The 18,731-nt window shown below is 32.3% G+C and overlaps 1 protein-coding gene across 2 annotated transcripts in view; it reads left to right on the forward strand.

The window, feature by feature from the left end:
• Positions 1 to 13,998, forward strand: part of Ndfip (Nedd4 family interacting protein) — a 108,302-nt gene extending 94,304 nt beyond the window's left edge. For both annotated transcript variants that reach the window (XM_067269049.1, XM_067269050.1), the window contains exons 6-7: positions 12,724 to 12,784; positions 12,858 to 13,998. In XM_067269049.1, coding sequence (XP_067125150.1) covers positions 12,724 to 12,784; positions 12,858 to 12,961 — 165 coding nt within the window. In that variant the 3' untranslated portion in view covers positions 12,962 to 13,998. The remainder of the gene's footprint in view (positions 1 to 12,723; positions 12,785 to 12,857) is intronic.
• The last annotated feature ends 4,733 nt before the right edge of the window (positions 13,999 to 18,731 follow it).

Consider the following 18,731-nt stretch of genomic DNA (forward strand, 5'->3'; position numbering starts at 1 on the left):
AGGTTCAAGTGTATTGTTATGTCTGGAACATACAATTTTGTGTGTGTGAAATAATTTTATATTAATACTGTATTAATAAATATCAATCTAGGTTTTGTGTGTTTTATGATCTTAATATCTCTTGTATCCATTTAATAACTTTTTTAAAAGAATAATTTGTGTAATATAATTTTATTTGGTAACATGTGAGCATATATCTTGCTAGTGAGATAAAATTTTGCATTATACATTGCACTTGTGTTTAAATGTGCAGTTATGAAATTTTTTTCTTTATGTATATAATTTTTGTTGTTTAAGAGTGTGATACATTTTTATTTATTCTGTTTATAACATAAAATAAATAAATTCATTCATTATTGTGATATTTATCAAAAGTTAAGAGGGAACTTCATATTTCATTCTTTATTATTTGTGTCTTAAGAACAGAAGGCAACAAAGGTATTTGCACAAAAAAACATTAATATACAGTCAAATATATAATGCTGTTCTAAATAGCATTCCCTCCTAAGCACAAACAAATACTCGTAAATGTATTTTCCTTATAAATATTAGAGAATCCTTCAGTTTAATCTTCAAGATTTACTGAGTTTTCTAGTTGTTGGGCGTTTCAAGTATGGTCTCTGCAAAGATTTTCGACTTGTCCTCTTCAGTTAATTTTCAGTTTTTACAAAAGATTTCTTCAAATTATCACTCAGTTTTTACTTGAGAGGTTTCTCATTTTTGTTACTTCCAAGGGATTACATTACTTCCACAAATAAACAGTGTTTCATGGAAGCAATGATGAGTCCTCTCAAGCAGAAATTGAGTGATAGTTTGAAGACAATCCTTCGGTAGCCTTGAATTACTAAACATAAAATTTTGCATTTGGAAACATTATTACCAAATCAAGTGACTTTCAAATTCATTAAAACCAATTTGTGTATAGATCATATTATATATATATTATTGTTTTGGGTAATTCAGTTTAATTCACTGCTAGTTTTTGTGGCAAACGAATGGTGGTGCAGAATCAAAGTTTGACTATACAGTGGGTGAACAGTTAACGAACATAATCCATTCCGAGACTTTGTTCACTATCCAAATTGTTCGTTAACTGATTATCAATTTACCATAGGTTTTATGGGAATTTGATTAATTCGTTCTGGAGACCCCCAAAAATAAAAAATATATACTTTCTTACTACATTTATTTATATGTGATAATAAAAATACATATATACGTAGTCTTGCATTTTTATTAGTCATGTTTTTTCCGTTTGTAGTTGTTAAAGAATCTGTCTAATGTCGATTGCTTTTCTCGCTTCTTCAGGATTTTTCAGAAGTAATTAATAGTATTGTAATTGTAGAGATCCCCAAGCCTATTAACCTCAACCTGGTTTGGATGCCATTCTAAGATCTGTTGTTCTGACATCTTCCCACTTCTTCAAAAGATGTTTAATAGCAGATGTTGGCATTAATCCTCTTTTTCAGAAGAAAACACATCTTGCTGAGTTTTTTGGTGTTCTTCATTCAAGAGTTCTTGGGGTTCTTCTGTCGTCAGATCAGTTATAGGTTCTATTTTGAGCTCTTTGATGTTCTTTGTTTCTCAGATGTGATTTTTGTTATTCCTTAAGCTGCTTGAGTCTTCTTGATTATACAGTATCGTTCTTAGATAATATTGAACTGCGGCCTACTGTAGGCCTGTTCAAGCCATACTGCCAGTAACAAAGTTCTTTCTTCACCTGAAATGAAAGTTCTTTTTCCTAGCTAAACATAATGTTTCAAAAACCAAATACGAATAGATGGAGGAGAAGAAATGAAAGCACTTACTCCATCCTTTACAGGTGTTGATGGGAGGAGAAATAAACAACAAAGAAGCAAGTAAAAACAGCAACCTTAATTAGTATAATGTAATTGCTCATCCATTTTAATAAGATATTGGATATATAATATATGATTATTAAAAATGTAGGGTAGAGTTGCCAGATGTCCCACTTTCCCAGAGTTTTTTGAATATTCTAAAAACTGCTCCTACAACAACGTATCTTTTTTCTTTTTCCACATTTTAAACGTATTTCTGACACGAGCAAGTAAAAAGTACACAGCTGTTGTACATCCTGAAATTAAAACATCTCAGTACTTTTCAGGAAGATCTAATTTTGTGACAGATTTTATCTCCAGGTAGTTGGCAACCCTAATATAATGGGTTCAGAGCAAAATCAAAGTATTTAATATTAGATAATGTGGCCACACATCAAAGGTTGAGAACTCCCACTTCAGTACTTTTTTTTAACATGAACTACATTCCTAACTATGAACAGTTTGTTCAAAAGTAATAGAAAATTTAAGAAATTTTTGTATTTATATAAATTATACTGTTTTTTATAAAGCTAAAGTGGGGGGAGAGTTTTAGAAAATAAAAAAAAAGGATATAGTTTCCAAGAAGCTTACTGGTAGTGTCATTATAAATTGGTCCATGTGCACAAAGAATTTAATTAGAACTACAGACTATTAAAAATAAGAAAAATGTAAGTCTCTAATATAAAATGGATGGTGATTTTAAAATGTGTTTTATTTTAAATAAAAAAAAAATAATATTGCTAAACAATTAAAATTTCTTAATTAAAATTTGTATATCACTAATGATGTTAGTATTGCTGTTGTATATACACTTTGTGGTATGTTGTAAATTGCAGTAATTGAATCAGCCTGTAGTAACTTCGTATTAAGAAATTTTTAAGATTCATTTATGCATGTCATTCTTCCCAAAAATAGTTTTGTATTTTGTTATAAATTTGGAGTTTTGAAGATGTTAGAAAGTATTCTGTGTAAATTATTGAAGGTATTTTGGATCCTTTTAGTAAAAAAAATGTTATAAGTGGAAGTAACAAATGTTGAACTTTAAATAAAGTAGTGTACGCTTTTCATTACAGTTCAGTCTTTTATACATTTTGAGATATTCCGTAAACCTATTATTTCTTTTCATTTATGCACTGGAAACATACATAAACTGTTTATCATTATCAATTTGGTCCGGTGTCAGGAAAGCTTTCTTATTCTTCTCTAATGATGTCTTCTTTAATATGAAATTGAAAAAGGTGCAATTAATTCTACTAAGTGTTGTTCTATTTAAGCAAATTAAGCATTTGCTATTTCTGCCTACAAAATATTTTGATTGACTTAGATCTATATAATAAATATGTTTATAACACACTGAAATGAATGTGAAGCTATTTTTTATATCTGTAGAATAAATCTATTAATTAAAGACACTTGACATAGTAAAATTATTTGATTTTTCCCCCCCCCTCCCATTTTATATTGGAAGTGATGACATCAAATAATGGCATTTTCCAAAAATCAATGATATAATTTCAATGTAATAATGATTCGTGTGAGCACCGTTGCTGCAATATAACCACAACATAAATCAGCTTCATTATAGACACTGTGTTTTGGTATAACACAATTTATATAGTTATATATATCACAGTTTTACTCATTGGTAAATGAGTAATATACTTCTCACTTCTTGGTGTTAATGTTTATCAGTTTTGTCAGTATACGATGGCTGTTCGGAAAGTTCGCGGCCTCAAATAGAACAACAAACAAAATAATGTTAAAACTTTTTTATTTTTCAATGAAGTCTCCTTTGTTAGCCATGCACTTATTCCATCGATGTTCTAGCTTTTTTACGTCATCACAATAGGTCGATTTGTCAATGTGTGCAAAATACTCGTTCTCTTCAGAGATGACTTCGTCATTTGAGTGGAATCTCTTTCCAGCCAAGAAATTTTTTTGGTTTGGAAAAAGATGGAAGTCACTGGGGGGCCAAATCAGGTGAGTACGGTGGATGTGGAACTAATTGGAAGCGAAGTTCGTTTATCTTTTGTTCAGTGATTCTGGCGGAATGTGCAGGTGCATTATCGTGGTGGAACAGAACCTTTTTCTTCGATTTCTTTCTTCAGTTTTTCCAAAAGTTTACAGTAATAGACAGCATTGATGGTCTTTCCTCTTTCTAGGTAGTCAATAAAGATGATGCCTTTAGCGTCCCAAAAAAACCAAGGCCATCACTTTCCCCGCTGATGGAACTGTCTTTGCCTTCTTTGGTGGTGACGAACTGTGGTGTTTCCATTGCTTCGACTGTTCTTTTGTTTCAGGAGTGTAGTAGTGGATCCACGTTTCGTCAGTAGTCTCAAACCAACGTAAGAAATCCTGTGGGTTTTTCTGGTAGAAGTCCAAACACTCCTTTGACATCAAAGTGCGAACACATTTTTGCTCGGCAGTCAGCAGACACGGCACCCATCTTGCCGAGACCTTTGTCATACCCAAATTTTCGGTTAGGATGTGGTGCACTCGGTCGACAGAGATGCCTATTGTCTCAGCTATCTCACCCATTTTCAAACGGCGATCTGCTAACACCAAATCGTGGACTTTGTCAATATTTTCTTCAGTGACAGCAGTTGACGGCCGTCCGCTGCGAGGGTCCTCTTCCACACTCTCTCTGCCAGATTTAAAAAGGGCTGTCCATTTTTTCACAGTGGTGTATGAAGGAACAGACTCCCCAAAACTTCATCCATGTCAGCTTTGATTTGAGATGGGGTCAACCCTTTTTTCGTCAAGTATTTTATGACCGCACGAGTCTCCGTCTTCTCCATTTTTGACAAAGCATGTGCACACTGACTATCTGCTAAGCTGTCGTGGCAAAACTTTACGATAAATCAAGCGGAAATTGGTATCGTATCTTTAGCAAAGATGGCTGAATTATTCCAGCCAAAAATTAAATTAATTGCAGCGCCGCATATAGGCAAGGCCGCAAACTTTCCGAACAGCTCTCGTACATTATTTGGCAAACTCATTATTTGAAAGTATGAATTTATAATTTTATGGTGTTGTTAAAATCTTCTAAATTACAGTTTATGATGAATATTTTAAAAGTATAAAGGAAAACAATATATTGAATTAGCATCTTTACACATGGTAGTATAATTATATTTAGAGCAATAAGTAATCATCTACTGTCATTACAGTATGATTTACAAAATAAAGTCAATTCTGCAGTTGTTTTAGGCATATTCCTGTTAAGTTTGTGTGAAACAGAGATATATATATATAACTTTTTCCTAATCATAATCTCTGCAGATTTCAACTACAAGATGTCTTGAATTTCAGTTCCTTAAATAAGGGCAACCTTTCTCTACAACCTCTAGAATTTTGACAGTTCTGAGCTATGAACCCAGTGTGAATGATAATCATAAATATCACCAATTTAGTGCTTGTTTATCATTTATAAATTTTTAATTCAGTAATAAATTAATTAGAAAGTTTGCTTCATTGTCCCTCTGGCATTATAGCATAATTTTTTTACATCTATTCAAGATGATACTATTGTATCTGAAGGTTTAAAGTTTATATGCCGATTATTTATTAAATTTGTTGCATACGATTATCAAAATTTAACTGGAAGTCATAATATTGCTTAGACCAGGAGTGGCAAATCTATGGCATGTAAAGCATCATACGATTTTGGTTTATCACCCATTTCTTTCAATCATTATTTTGATTTATCACCCAACCATGCTTTCTTCAATCAGTTTCTGTACATTTATTCTAATTAAAGCATGTTTATTTCATCTCATTGAATATCATTCTTTTAAGTCTAAAGCTTCAACATGCATAAACAGTTTAAGAAATAAATAAACTTATTATTATATGGCACATGGACTCAAAAAGGTTTGCCAACCCTGGCATAAACAAATTCACCATGATGTTTGTCAAAAGGTTAACTAGCATGGCTTCATCAGAAACAACTTCTCAGACATTTAGAACAGATTGAAATTTACAAGGCTGCTTGCAAAAAATACTGCCATTAACTTTCTCAATGTTGATTCTTTTCCCTGGCATGGAAGTCGTTCTATGAACTGTAAACTATTATTCTCTTCTTCCTCCCTCTCTCTTTCTTACATCACCTCCCCTCTTCGTGTGTGTATGGCAATACCCCATTGTTTTAGCAGCCGCAAGGTCATTAGCCCGATGTCCATTCAACATGGGCAAAAATGTAGCATTATGTCACCTTTTTCTGCTGGTTATTTTGGGTTTTTGTGGCTTTTTTTTAATAAAATAAACATTTTTTAAGTTTTTGAAAAAAGTCATAACTTCATAAACAAAGACAATAGAATAATTCTCTTATTTTATGGTACATATGATATATATCAGTGTTTCCCAACCAGTATGCCGTGTCGTGTGTGTCGGAGAATGCCTCAATTCTGTTGCAGAAATATTAAATACATTCCAGAATTTTGAATAAGCTGTTTTTTAAAATTTCATTTATCTTTCATTTTCTTACTGAAGGGAGGTGTTGACTAAAATGCCAATTGTTGCAAGATTTGCATCATCAACATGCCCCACTCACAAAACTTGCATGCATCCAACTATAAACATTGTGGCTTATCAGCTTAAATACTGCTACTAGCTCTTTACATATTAATTCAAATAGTCTTTATTTTTATAGTATGTTTATAAAATTGTGAGTTTTTGTCTTGTCTTGGTAAGTTTAGCTTCTGTATTATCAAAATTTTTTAAAATCAACTGTAATTTATTTTAAATTTTAAAAACTATAATGAAAATAACCAACGATTGCCTGAAAAATCGGGCTAAAATTTGGCTAACGATTATTATAAAGCAATTTGTCACTAGAGGGAGACATTAGGCGCCATCTCTTGATTAAATTAATAATTTATTAAATAATGTGTGACAAATTGCTTTATAATAATCATTTAATCAGCCAAATTTTAGCCCGATTTTTCAGGCGATCGTTAGTTATTTCATTATATACTCATCGGGCTATAAGATGTTTATTAAATATATTTAAAAATTATAGTTTGTTGCAAGAATCTTACTAAATTCAGTGTGTTGCTAATACAAAAGGTTGGAAAACACTGGTATATATTATTGATTTTTAGTTAGTTTCATAGTAAAGAGAATTATAAAGCATTATTATGAATGTAAATTTGAAATGTAGCATTATGAAATAATGTTTTAAGGCAGTGATCTCCAAACTTTTTTGATTGTGTACCCCTAAGATGAAAATAATTATAAGTTGTACCCACTATAATATAAAAAAATTTGTTAAATTTCCATTATAAATACATAATTCCTGCTAAATTTCCCACTACATGCAATTTGAATCTTTTCCGTGTATGATCGCAAATCGTTGCGAGCCTACTTCTTCGGGAGGATGACTGTAAGATTAGACAGACTGCAGACAAGAGAGAGACACAAAATTTTGAAGGGAAACTTGGCATACCCCTGGGGTACACATATCACACTTTGTAGACCACTGTTCTAAAGCAGTAGCTAGCTTTCATTGAGAACATCATTCCTCATCAGATCACCAAGTCAGGCAGGGAGATTCTTGACTATACTCCATTAAAACACATCTGGAGCTTGGCCAGTCCCAACTCTTGATTATATAGAGGATGGGAGCACCAACCTTCCAGGCATATTTCTATAAAATGGAGACAGATTGGGGGAACTATGATCCTAGAGAAAGTGGTGTTAATAAGGCCAAAGGAGGAGGAGTGAGATATGTATTCTGAAATAGCTGATGATTTCTTTTTAAAAATATAACAATTTTTCTCAAATAAACATCAACGAAACCTGATAATATAAATAACACACCCAACAGCCGTAAGTGAACGGGTTTTTTCTCAAGCACTTTTTTAATGATTTTTTTGTTGTTGTATTTTTAAAGAATATGGAGTTGTTTCTCTCATTTTTCTTTTTTAACTATCAAAGTAGAAATAACATTCTGCAATTTTATTTTATCAAAATTGTCTATTATAATTTAATAAAAGCATGGAATTGAAGTGTTTTACCACATTTCTTTGATTCTAACAATTGACCACACCCTATGAATCCTTCCCTATATTGAAAAATTTAATAATAAAAACACTCGTGTTTGAAAATTGTGCATAAATATTCTGCCGATACACATCGACAGCTGCATTTGTATTGCAATCAGTTTTCGTATTGTGCAACATTAGTTTCGGTACTAACTCGATGTCATACCCTTTAAATATTTTACAACTGTTATTTGATGAAGCGTCGTCAAATTATTCAAAGTCAACTCCAATTAATTGCGAAGAAATTCAATTAAAGAACAGCCTTCTTGGTAAGCATTATTACCTTTATAATCATCTCTTGCATATATGGTTGCGGTGTTGATTGTAAGTAAATATGGTTACATTCCTTATGTTGCCATATCATATTTTAATGTAGACGTAATTGAGAATTGCTATCGAGCACTCTAATGTCTCGTTAAAAGTGAACAAAGATTATAATTTGATGAGATAGAACCAGTCATTGTAATATCGCTAAGCAATAAAATTTTATTGTATCTGCAACTATTTTTATTTTTATGTTAAATAACAATTTTAAAAATTCTTATTTTACCAAATTTCATTAATTTCAGAAGACTCCTCTGGCTTTGGTTTGTTGTAAGATGTGTAATTTCTAAATCAAATTTTAAGATTTTTTTTTTAGTGGGAAAATTTTAAAATTACCAATATTTAACAATTTTTACTGTGTTTTCCTACAACACAGTTAATGTAATTGACTTCTTACTTTTGTCTTGTTTTAAAGTGTGTGCATGCGAGCACATGCATTTGCATACATATTTTAAAACATTATAAAAGTAAAAACTCAATTACATTAACTGTTTGTAAATCATTAAAGTGAATTTGTGTATGTGTGTATGTAAGAGATGGGTAACCATGTCAAGATAGGAGTTATATACCATGTGTAAAATATATGTAAGAGCTGCATCTTATAAAACAACAAACACACCCAAACAACTTTAAAAAACAGCAAAAACTTTACTAGCTAGAACATTTTCAATCATTTTTAATGATCTTCCTCAAGTAGAATACAAAATGGAATGCCAAACAGAAGTTTAAGTGCTAACATTCTAGAATATAAAATTCAGGCATGGAGATCAGACCGTGAACCAGTCATTAAACTATTGAAGGAAGGTCATTAAAAACAATCAAAAATGTTCTAGTTAGTAAAGTTTTTGTTGCATTTTAAGGTTGTTTGGGTGTGTATGCAGCAGCTGTGAATCACTTAATAGGAACAGTATTCAATAACCTATATAGTATATATATACAGAAGAATAGCATCAAAGTTAGATTACTTAGATTACCTCTAACTAATAAGAAGTAGGGATTTATGTATAGGAGCCACAATAAGGTCCTAACGAGTAAGAGAACTGCAGTTTGGTCATTGTGTACATATATGTATATAAATATAAAGTACACACAAGTCATTTTAATGTTCAGATTTTTGAAGTACAAAAATTCATTAAATGAAATAAATTTCTCATTGATTTATATTTTTTTCAAGGCTGAAATGACATTTAGTGTCACTCACACATTTAGCTAATTGGTAATTGCCTCCATCAGATTCTTTTCCTTCAATCATGCTAATTGTATAGCTTTTTGATGTTTTCTTGTCAGCAAAAACTGAATTCTGGTTTAGGCCATTGCCTACGCGGGAAAACTTAATTATAAAATGCTTATTAATGTAGAAATTTAACAGAATACTCATAAATCGAGAACCTTGCCGTTACAAAAATGTTATAAAGAGATTTTTTGCAATTTGTTTTATAACTTCCAATTATAAGGTATTTCTTGCAAGCAGAAGTTTTGTACCGGTTACCAGATAGATAACAGACGAGCATTAATTTCACGCTCGGTCCTCATTAATAAAATCAACGTGTATATTTTGGAGAATTGGCATAAGTGCCGTCGTAGTTTTTTATCATATTTTGTGTGCAGTATAGTGCAAGTCCCTGTTTTCTTGAAATGAAACACAAGAGGTTGTTTGCATTTACAGTATATTTCAGTTTAGAAAAAAATTTGTCATATGTTAATCTTATAATTTTTTTTATGTTGCTAGTGCGGTTTTAAAAAGTTTGTAGTTATTTATTTAAAAACCACTTACACAAATTAAAAGTGTAGTATACACTAGCAGTTTTCTGTGCAGAAAATTGAATGACGAAATTGTTGAAATACATTTTTGGTTCTCCTCACAATTAACAGGCTAAAGACAGTTATTACTCGAAACAGTAATCGGAAGTAAGTAAAAACATGCTCTTTTTTTCAAAAAAAACCTGTAAAAGATACAGGAGAACTTTGTGCAATTTTTTTAAATCTCGATTTGTTAGTTGTTTCTTCGAACAATATCTTAATGATATCGGATAATAACAGTGTTACATTACTTATTGAACAATGAGTGGAAAGTTGAACAATGGCAAACTTAATTTTCAATTCATATTAAGTTGTAAACTTTTAAGCTTTGTGAGGGCTTGAATTATCCAAAAAATGTCTTACAATCCAAAGAGAATGAATTTAAATAAATAAGTGTAATGCCTACTTGGTATCACTTTTTTGAAAATTATGGTCAGTCCACATGTACAACAGCATGAAAATAAGTTGGATATAAATTGATGCAGTCGTAATTTTTGTCTTTTTTTTTTTAAATTGGTACACACCAATTTAAGAAAAAACAAAGTTTGCTACAACCAATATTATTTTCTGAAATAAATATTCTTGTGCATAAGTTACGTGTAATTATTCAATGTTTTAAAGTAATCCTTTATTATTATTATTCCATTTAATTCCCGACGATGTTTCTTAATAATTTTTTACTGAATATATTCTAAAGAATAATGAGAATGGACGCAATGCTATAAATTTATTTTAATGTAAGTGTTTTCGTGCATTTGAGGATTATAAACACAAATTGTTAAATAATGGTATAAGTTTGAAGAAGAAATATTATTATTATGTAATTACCATAGTATCAACCGTCATTCGGTTGTGAAATAGGATTGCAAAGTTAATAATGTTACATAACGTAACAATGTTTAATTTGTTATGCATTGTTTTACATTAAAATTTGAATTCTTAAGAAAATTTACTTCAAATTCGTTTTTCGGACAGCCAATTTTTACCGATTGTCGAAAATTTTGAATATGTTTTTGTCTTGCAGTATATTATTGCCAGTCAAAGATTGTGTGCATTCTGTTCTAATGTAATTTCTAAGAATTAGGCATGTTATATTTCAAGTCACATTCGAAGACTGATCTCTTTGTGTAAGTTCTACGAGACGAGTCGCAAATTTTCCGCAGGTATAAAGATCAAATATCGGAGAAACCGTTGCTTTGTCTTTAAGGTATGCATTTCCCGTGAAAGACGAGATTTAATCGGATGTAAATTTTCTACCCGAACCCCGTTTGTATAAAATTCAAAAATTATAGGAATTTTTAATAAATAAAATGGAACGGAGCAGTTGTTTTTAATTTGTGATTGACTCTTGCAGCATTGATTAATAAATAAACCATTCAGAAATTTTAGTTTTGTGTTCTATCTCTAATGTAAATGTATTTTGCTTAAATTTCTTTAATCAGACCTTTGACAATTTAAATTTTGTTGCCATAATTGTTTAAGGTTTGTTTTCGTAATGAATAAAATGCATTCTTAATTGACATTTGTGGGTTTTATGTTTTATCTTAAAAATGATATCACAATGTAATTTAGTATTTTATTTATATAAATTATGCTTTAAATATAATTTTATAATATGACAAAAACTTTCTTGAGTTTGTGTTGTTTTTATATACAGGATGATTTTTAAAGTCTCTATACAGAGCACGAACCCTCCAAAGACAGCTACAACACATGTATGCATAACATCAGACACATTAACATTGCATTTACAATACATTTTCAGTTATATAGTGCCAACATTCTTTGACTTACAAGCAACTGCTTAATTTGGTGAGCTCTCTGTGTATAGAGACTTTTGAATCTCTGAATATTGTTGGGTTGCATACCTTCTAACAGTTCTTTAATATTGACTTTTTTACACTGTTTTATTACACAGTTAATAAATGAAATGATTGCTTTATTTACATTTATTTTCAAGACAGAAGCAATTAAATTATTATTATTAGAATTGACTTAAGATGTGATTATGTACGGTATATCAATTATCTTTCAATCTGAAGACCGGAGACATTGATTATATGCAAACAAACATAATGCACAAACATTTTCTTTTGATTCTGCCATAAAATGTTACAAAAATTATTCAGTTAAGAGAAATTTTATCCGAAACTTTGTTTAGAGATAGCATAAAAGGTTCTTCCATTTGTTGTAAATAATGTGTGTGCATATTAAAATGTGTAGATAAAGACAGATTTCAATACAAACCATCTTTGCTTTTAATGTTTTGATATATAATTTCATGCATATTGGAAATATCATAATAAATTTAATGTGACCTATAGGATTTTGTTCCAGAAACTCGATTTAGATAATTAACAATTGTGTTGAGACTGTTCCAGGAAAGCTTTTTTTGATTTAAGTTGTATATGTTACGTACAGTACATACAAAGTATCGCACAATTTTAATTTAGATCGGTATCGGCGAAGTCGCCCCACGCTTATTTAGATCTTGTCTTTCGTTTCGATCAGATTACTTTAGAAGTATCAGAGACCGAGATCTTCTGCTGGATGCTGCACCCTCGGTCTAATTAGAATCCGTTTCGATCGGTGGTTCGGAGGTTAACATTGAGACGTTCCCTTCAAAAATTATTTTTAAGAAATATAATTGAATATATTATTAAAGTATAAAAGGTAGCATGATTTGTTTCTGAATCTGTTGTTTTTTTTAATTGCAGCATTCTACAGATTTAATTACAACAGAAAATGAATGGTTATGGTGGATCATTATGGCTTTTGGTGAGTACTTTATTATACTATATGAAGTTCAATATCACGTACAGACTTAACAGAATGATTTTTATCCATTTAGGAGTTTTAATCTGTGCCCGTGCTTGTCTTCAGTACATTCACGCCAAAAGAGAGTGGCGATTGCTCAATCCCATTCACAGAGAGAGATTGTTTTTCTTTTACTAACTACTAAATAAAAAAATCCGAGCGTGACGTGGTGAGCGTATTGCAAAATTTTATCGGATACGGCACAATTTATTTGGAAATTCCAATATATATGTACGTTCGAGGCAGCCGCAGCCGTCGCCTCGAACCGGTATCGTCGTCTGTGGTCGTACATTGTATATACAGACTCGCTAACGTGCATGCATAAATTCATTTATTTCAGCAACAGAATATTTATTTAGTAGTCTGTCATAAAATTTAAAGGATGAATTTATCCCAGGATAAAATGTTTTATGTAAAAAAAACATCTGTATCAAGAACAACAATTAAACCCTTTTTTTAAAAAAAGAAAAAAAAAGCTAATTTTCTGTTTATAGAGTTGAAAAATGAAATTTTGTATTATATTGTTGAATATTTAAAATCAAATTAAATTTCTTTTTATCAGAAATTAAGGAAAAAGGTTGAAAGAAAAGGAAAAAAATGTAAATATACCTTTTTTCCTCTTTCTGATTTGTATGTATTTAATATAGTATTATTTTAAATTAGTGTTTATTATTAATATTTTTAAAAAATATTTTGTAAGTGATATTGTTTTATTTTGTTGCAAAACAAATTTTTTTTCTATTGCAAACAACAGCATAAACAGGAATAATTGATCTATAAATTGTAGATTTGTATATGCACCGCATAACTTGTAAGTGAATAATATCTGTATATTTCTAAGTGTGTTTAATAATCCCCCCCAAAAAAAACACTTGTGATAATGGCAAAATTTTGTGTGATTCCACAATGATTTTTCACACACCTCGTTTTCTGAGCTTTTGTGTAAATTAGGAAAGAATTATGTATGTGTATAGCCTTTTATAAATAATTATATTCTGACTCTTCATTAATTTATGTCTCGTGCAAGGTTGGGGGAAAAGGGGGAATTTAATTTGCAACAACGCTGTTAAGCTTGTAGTTTAAACATAATTTTTAAAGGAGAGTATGTAAAGTTTATTACATCAATTGTTAGAATGTATAATGTATTTTTAATTAAAAATGTTTCTCTCGATTAATTCTTTCTTCTTCTTCTTTTAATTAACCTTTTAAATATAGTTTTAAAGGGGGGAGAAAACACAAATATTTCAAAACTTGTATTAATTTTGTGTGTAAGAAACACCAGAAGGAATTTTTATACGGTTAGTTTATATTAGGATTTGTAACTCTATATCAATGTTAAGGAAGGAAAGAAGAGAAAAAATTTATATATATATATCTTACGATGTCTTTTATTGACACATCGAAAATATTTTCACTCGTCCTTGTGTCAGGCCACTAGACAGGAAGTCGTTTAGCTCTCCCACTACTTCTCATTTCGTAACATTTCCTGTTCTTAATTTACAGCCGTCGTCTTGGTTTGGCATAGTTTCTTACAGCATCAAACTCTCAAAAAATATATATGTATTCTCTTTTTCTATTGTTAAATATTCTCTTCAATTTACTCGATTTAATAATACATCAATTGAATTTACACACGAAATATATTGTTCCGCCCTTCTGTAATTCGCGCGAAATTGAAGAGGAAACGAGGCATTTGCCCAATCGATAAAAATTTTCTGTGGGGGGAGGGGGTTCGACTGTTTTCGTTGTAACGTATTTACTCGAAATCCTCGCCATCTACTAGGGATGGCTTATCTATCAATGTTCAATAAACACCGAGACAACATCTGCTTCCGGACTATGACCCTTGGGAACGGACGTAGTCAGACCGGGGTAGGAAAAGTTGAAGGGATGGACTATCCCATTAATGTCAATCGTAATAGCCACTTAGCGTCAGCCACGATGGCATCTGCTCCGATTCGTCTATATTGGATTTCTATGGAGATTTACGTTATCCCAATTAACCCATTAGCATTGTCGATACGCCACGTTTTTCTTCGAATCGGCATTAATTCTTTTAAAAATCGTACAATTTACTTCCATTTTCCGCGTGAAGGAATTGGGTAATAAGTCCTGTTCTTCTTTAATTCCTGAAAAACAAAAAAAAAACCTGCGCGTGTTCTAATTTTGGTATTTGCGTATGCTCTACGTCAATAAACACTAACGTTTTCTATCTCCCTCCCCACTTTTGGACGAGTTCAAACGTTTGTTAAATGTATAGTAAAATTCTATTGTTAACCGATTTTAAAACCGGATTGGCGTGAGGTAATTTGTTAATGAAACAATTTCTCTTGTGTTTTACGTAAGGAGTAAACCGTTAATGTTATATCTTTTTGTTTTCGCCAGTAGTAAATCGAGGTCATACAAACACGTATATATATGTGTGTGTGTGTGTGTGTGTACACACACACAATATATACACATACTGTATATAGAGGGAGGCAAAGAAACGAACACGATCCCAACAGAAAAGCTCTTCCCATCTGTTTCACATGAATGAGGTTGTAATACGAGACCTCTCTTACTATCTGTGTTTGCCTCTACGAGGTCAACTCGCAGAAGTTCGTCGTTTGTCATATAAGGTTTGGTCTCTTAATCAAGCCCGTATATATCGTCGAGGACAGACTTTTTTTTTTCTTTTTACCGTTAGACGAACGAAGGAACTCGTCTTAACGCCAGTCACGTGTTACGGTTTAAGTGTATAATTCCGTTGATCCTTCAAACTAAACTAAGAACTCGACCCACCCTCCCTAAACTCGATTTTTAGGTAGTGAATTGCTGGCAGCAGTTTTCGTTTTTCGACCATTAGTGTGACTAACATTTAATTGCTAGGTACGACTTGACCATTTCTCTTGTTGTTATCTTCGACTTCCATCGATAAACAGGGCAATAACTCGTCGTCCCGTGTGTGCGTGGATCTCATTTCGTTGAAGAGTAACATCTAACAGATTGTACACTTGAAATATTTCCGTTATCTTCCTTCATTTTATTTCTATGACACGTCTCATCAACAAGTAACACTTGATAAATTGTCTGGCTTATTCGCAATAATCCACCATTTTTTTTCTTTTTTACACTTAAATTCCATTTATATTTTCCCATACTCATCGTTACACCGTACCATAAAAACTTACTCATCCCTACATTCTGGAAATAATTTCCTGCGCAGATTACACTTAGAAAATATATAAAAATAAAATTGCTTCTCATTTGTTTCGGTGTATCTTTCACTCGTGACCACGAATTTTCCACGTTCGGGGAGGTGAAACGTTGGACCCCCCAAAAAAACAATCTGCCAGAAGAAACCAAGTGAAGGGCACACAGTAAGAAAACACAGTCTTTCGGTCGAAACGACTTCGTGGCAATCTGTTCCACACGACTCAGTGTGTGAAAATTGTAGGTAATTCCGTGAGAAAAAAATATATATATATTTCATACATATTCTATTTTTACAGCTTTTTAACGCCCGTATATAACGTTTTCAGCCCTCCGCGTTGAGTAAAAAAAACTACGTTAAATCGGGGCAGAGTTTCGAGAGGGTACGTACAAAAACAACTCGATATAAAGTTTATTAGAAGCGGGTCAATGTTTTGCTCTTGATAAAACTAACACGTAGTTGGATTATTCTAAGTGGGATTAAGCACTATGATTTGACAGTTATATTAATATCTAGCTTATCTATTCTACCTACTACGCGGAAGTTTGAGAAAATAACTACAGGTGGCACCGATGCCAATCAGCTTACACAGGGCGGTCTTACTGGCGCCAACACACGAGAAATTACGTGATGTCTTGTTCCAAGGTCGTTCATTTGATGAATTTTCGCTGTAGGCAGTCTTTTATGTTTTAACATCCTTCATTCAATAGCTAGTGGCCAATTGATGAACTCTCTTTTATCATAAAATAAACTTCCAACATCGTCCGCCCTTAAAATGCATCAATTATTTTTCTGTATTCTCCCTCCACCAAAAAATATTACACTTGCCACGTGTGGGAAGATTTTAGAAGACACCTGAATAAACAACACGTGCTATCCAGATCGTAGGGTCTAGTTTGTTGTTTTTTTCCTTCTTTCGTTTTTTCCCCGAATCCTGATCACGATTCGATCACAGACGAACTTTAGAAAAAAATCTTCTATCCTTCGTCTACTTTATACACTATGGTAATCTTGGTGTATGGTAAATTAACTGTAGAGCAGAGCTGGAGTTCGTGGAACTCTGCGTTAATCCTATTTGCACAGAAATTCCATGGCTCATTTAGTGCTACCATTCGAGCCCTTAAAGCCCTGTCGGTCGCGTTTTCTAGTTTATTAATCCTTTACACAAGTTTACTTTTACATTTATTTCGACTTTCTTGGTATTTTTACGGATATTTTAGGTCCTAGTCTTGAGTTTAGTCTCGCGTTCTTTCAAAATTATCCATTTATCTACCTCAAAGTCTTCCTTCACTCTCGAGTCCTTTCGATATTTTTCCTGTAAAAGCTGTCGATTTTCATATTCTTTGAAGTGTTTCGCAGTCTTTAGTAAATTTGATGATGGAACACAAATCCCATCCACTATAAACGTGGAAAGGAGTCACATTTGTACAGGAATATTTCATTTAGGAATGTAACGAAGAAATCTTCCATGTTTCTGTTTACAATATTCATTTTTCTAGATAAAATAATATCGTGAGTAAATTATTTCCTCAGAAATAACCCAATAAAAAAATAAATATTTCCCGTACGGATATGAAAATAATTGAGGATGCTAAGAAATTAATAGATTAGGATGTCCTGTTTAGATATTTTTCTCCGTTTTTCTCCTATGTAAATTGTAGTTTGGAAAGGAAAAAACAAAATAAAATTTCGTTCGTTTCGTTTCGGCATTTAATAATTAACGTAGGCCCACGGACGAGGAGGAATCGAGTAGTTGCACGTGCAAAACCATTTCCCACAGCATCTAGGCGTGGGAAGGTCTGCCACATGCCTGGCCACACCTCACACCGACAGATTTACACACATGGTAAGACTGCGGGAGGCACGAAGCGCACGAGGCATTTCCTGCTACTGGTGCGAGTGCTTAATGCGATCGCTTCATTACGAAAACAACGAGAAACGGGGGAAAACCTACCGGAATAAAAGCGAAAAATCCTCCGAAAGGGGGGAGGCGGTGCCAACGTAAATCGATTTTTGTAAAAAATAAAAAATTCCGTACACGTCTACGCAACTTACACGATTTATGGCAATTCGGGGGTGCGAAGAAAACGGAGGAGACTAAAAGATGGACAGTCGAGAACATCTGTAACGTTGATAAAGCGTGGGAAGGATGGTATAACATACCGCAAGAAATCACGCGTAGTTTCGAGACCAGATGTTTTCCCGTCATCCAAGCACGTGTTTTGAATTTTAGGCCAATCCTTATTTTCCTACCAAAAGGAAAAAAATGTGGGAGAGAGAGAATTTAAAAATACATTTCTCTCCAAACTAACTCGTTACCTACACTCAAAACTAAATTTAATTCGCAAAATAGCTCATTTGTGCTCTGTTACTCTCGTAACATTCCGATAATTTCAGATAAACGTGACGGGACGTGAATTTGAAATTTAAAATAAAGCCGTGAAGGAAGTAACGTTTAAGAAAATGGGCGATAGTTACGAAAAAATATCCTCTCCCCTATGATTGATCGCAACTAGATAACAAAGGCATTAACTTCTTTTAATCGCGAAAATTATTTAAAATATTTAAATTAGTTTCGTCTAAGAATCAATTCTGTTACTTAACTGAACTTCTAGAATCATTCTAGAATCGAAATTGACACGCGACACGTGTGTCGGTTAATTTGAAATTTAAAATTTCGCAACCGTTGATTGGCCGTTCTAAACACCGATT

The sequence above is a fragment of the Centruroides vittatus genome, unplaced genomic scaffold, assembly GCF_030686945.1.
Source record: "Centruroides vittatus isolate TY-2023 unplaced genomic scaffold, ASM3068694v2 contig_345, whole genome shotgun sequence".
NCBI classification, from domain to species: domain Eukaryota; kingdom Metazoa; phylum Arthropoda; class Arachnida; order Scorpiones; family Buthidae; genus Centruroides; species Centruroides vittatus.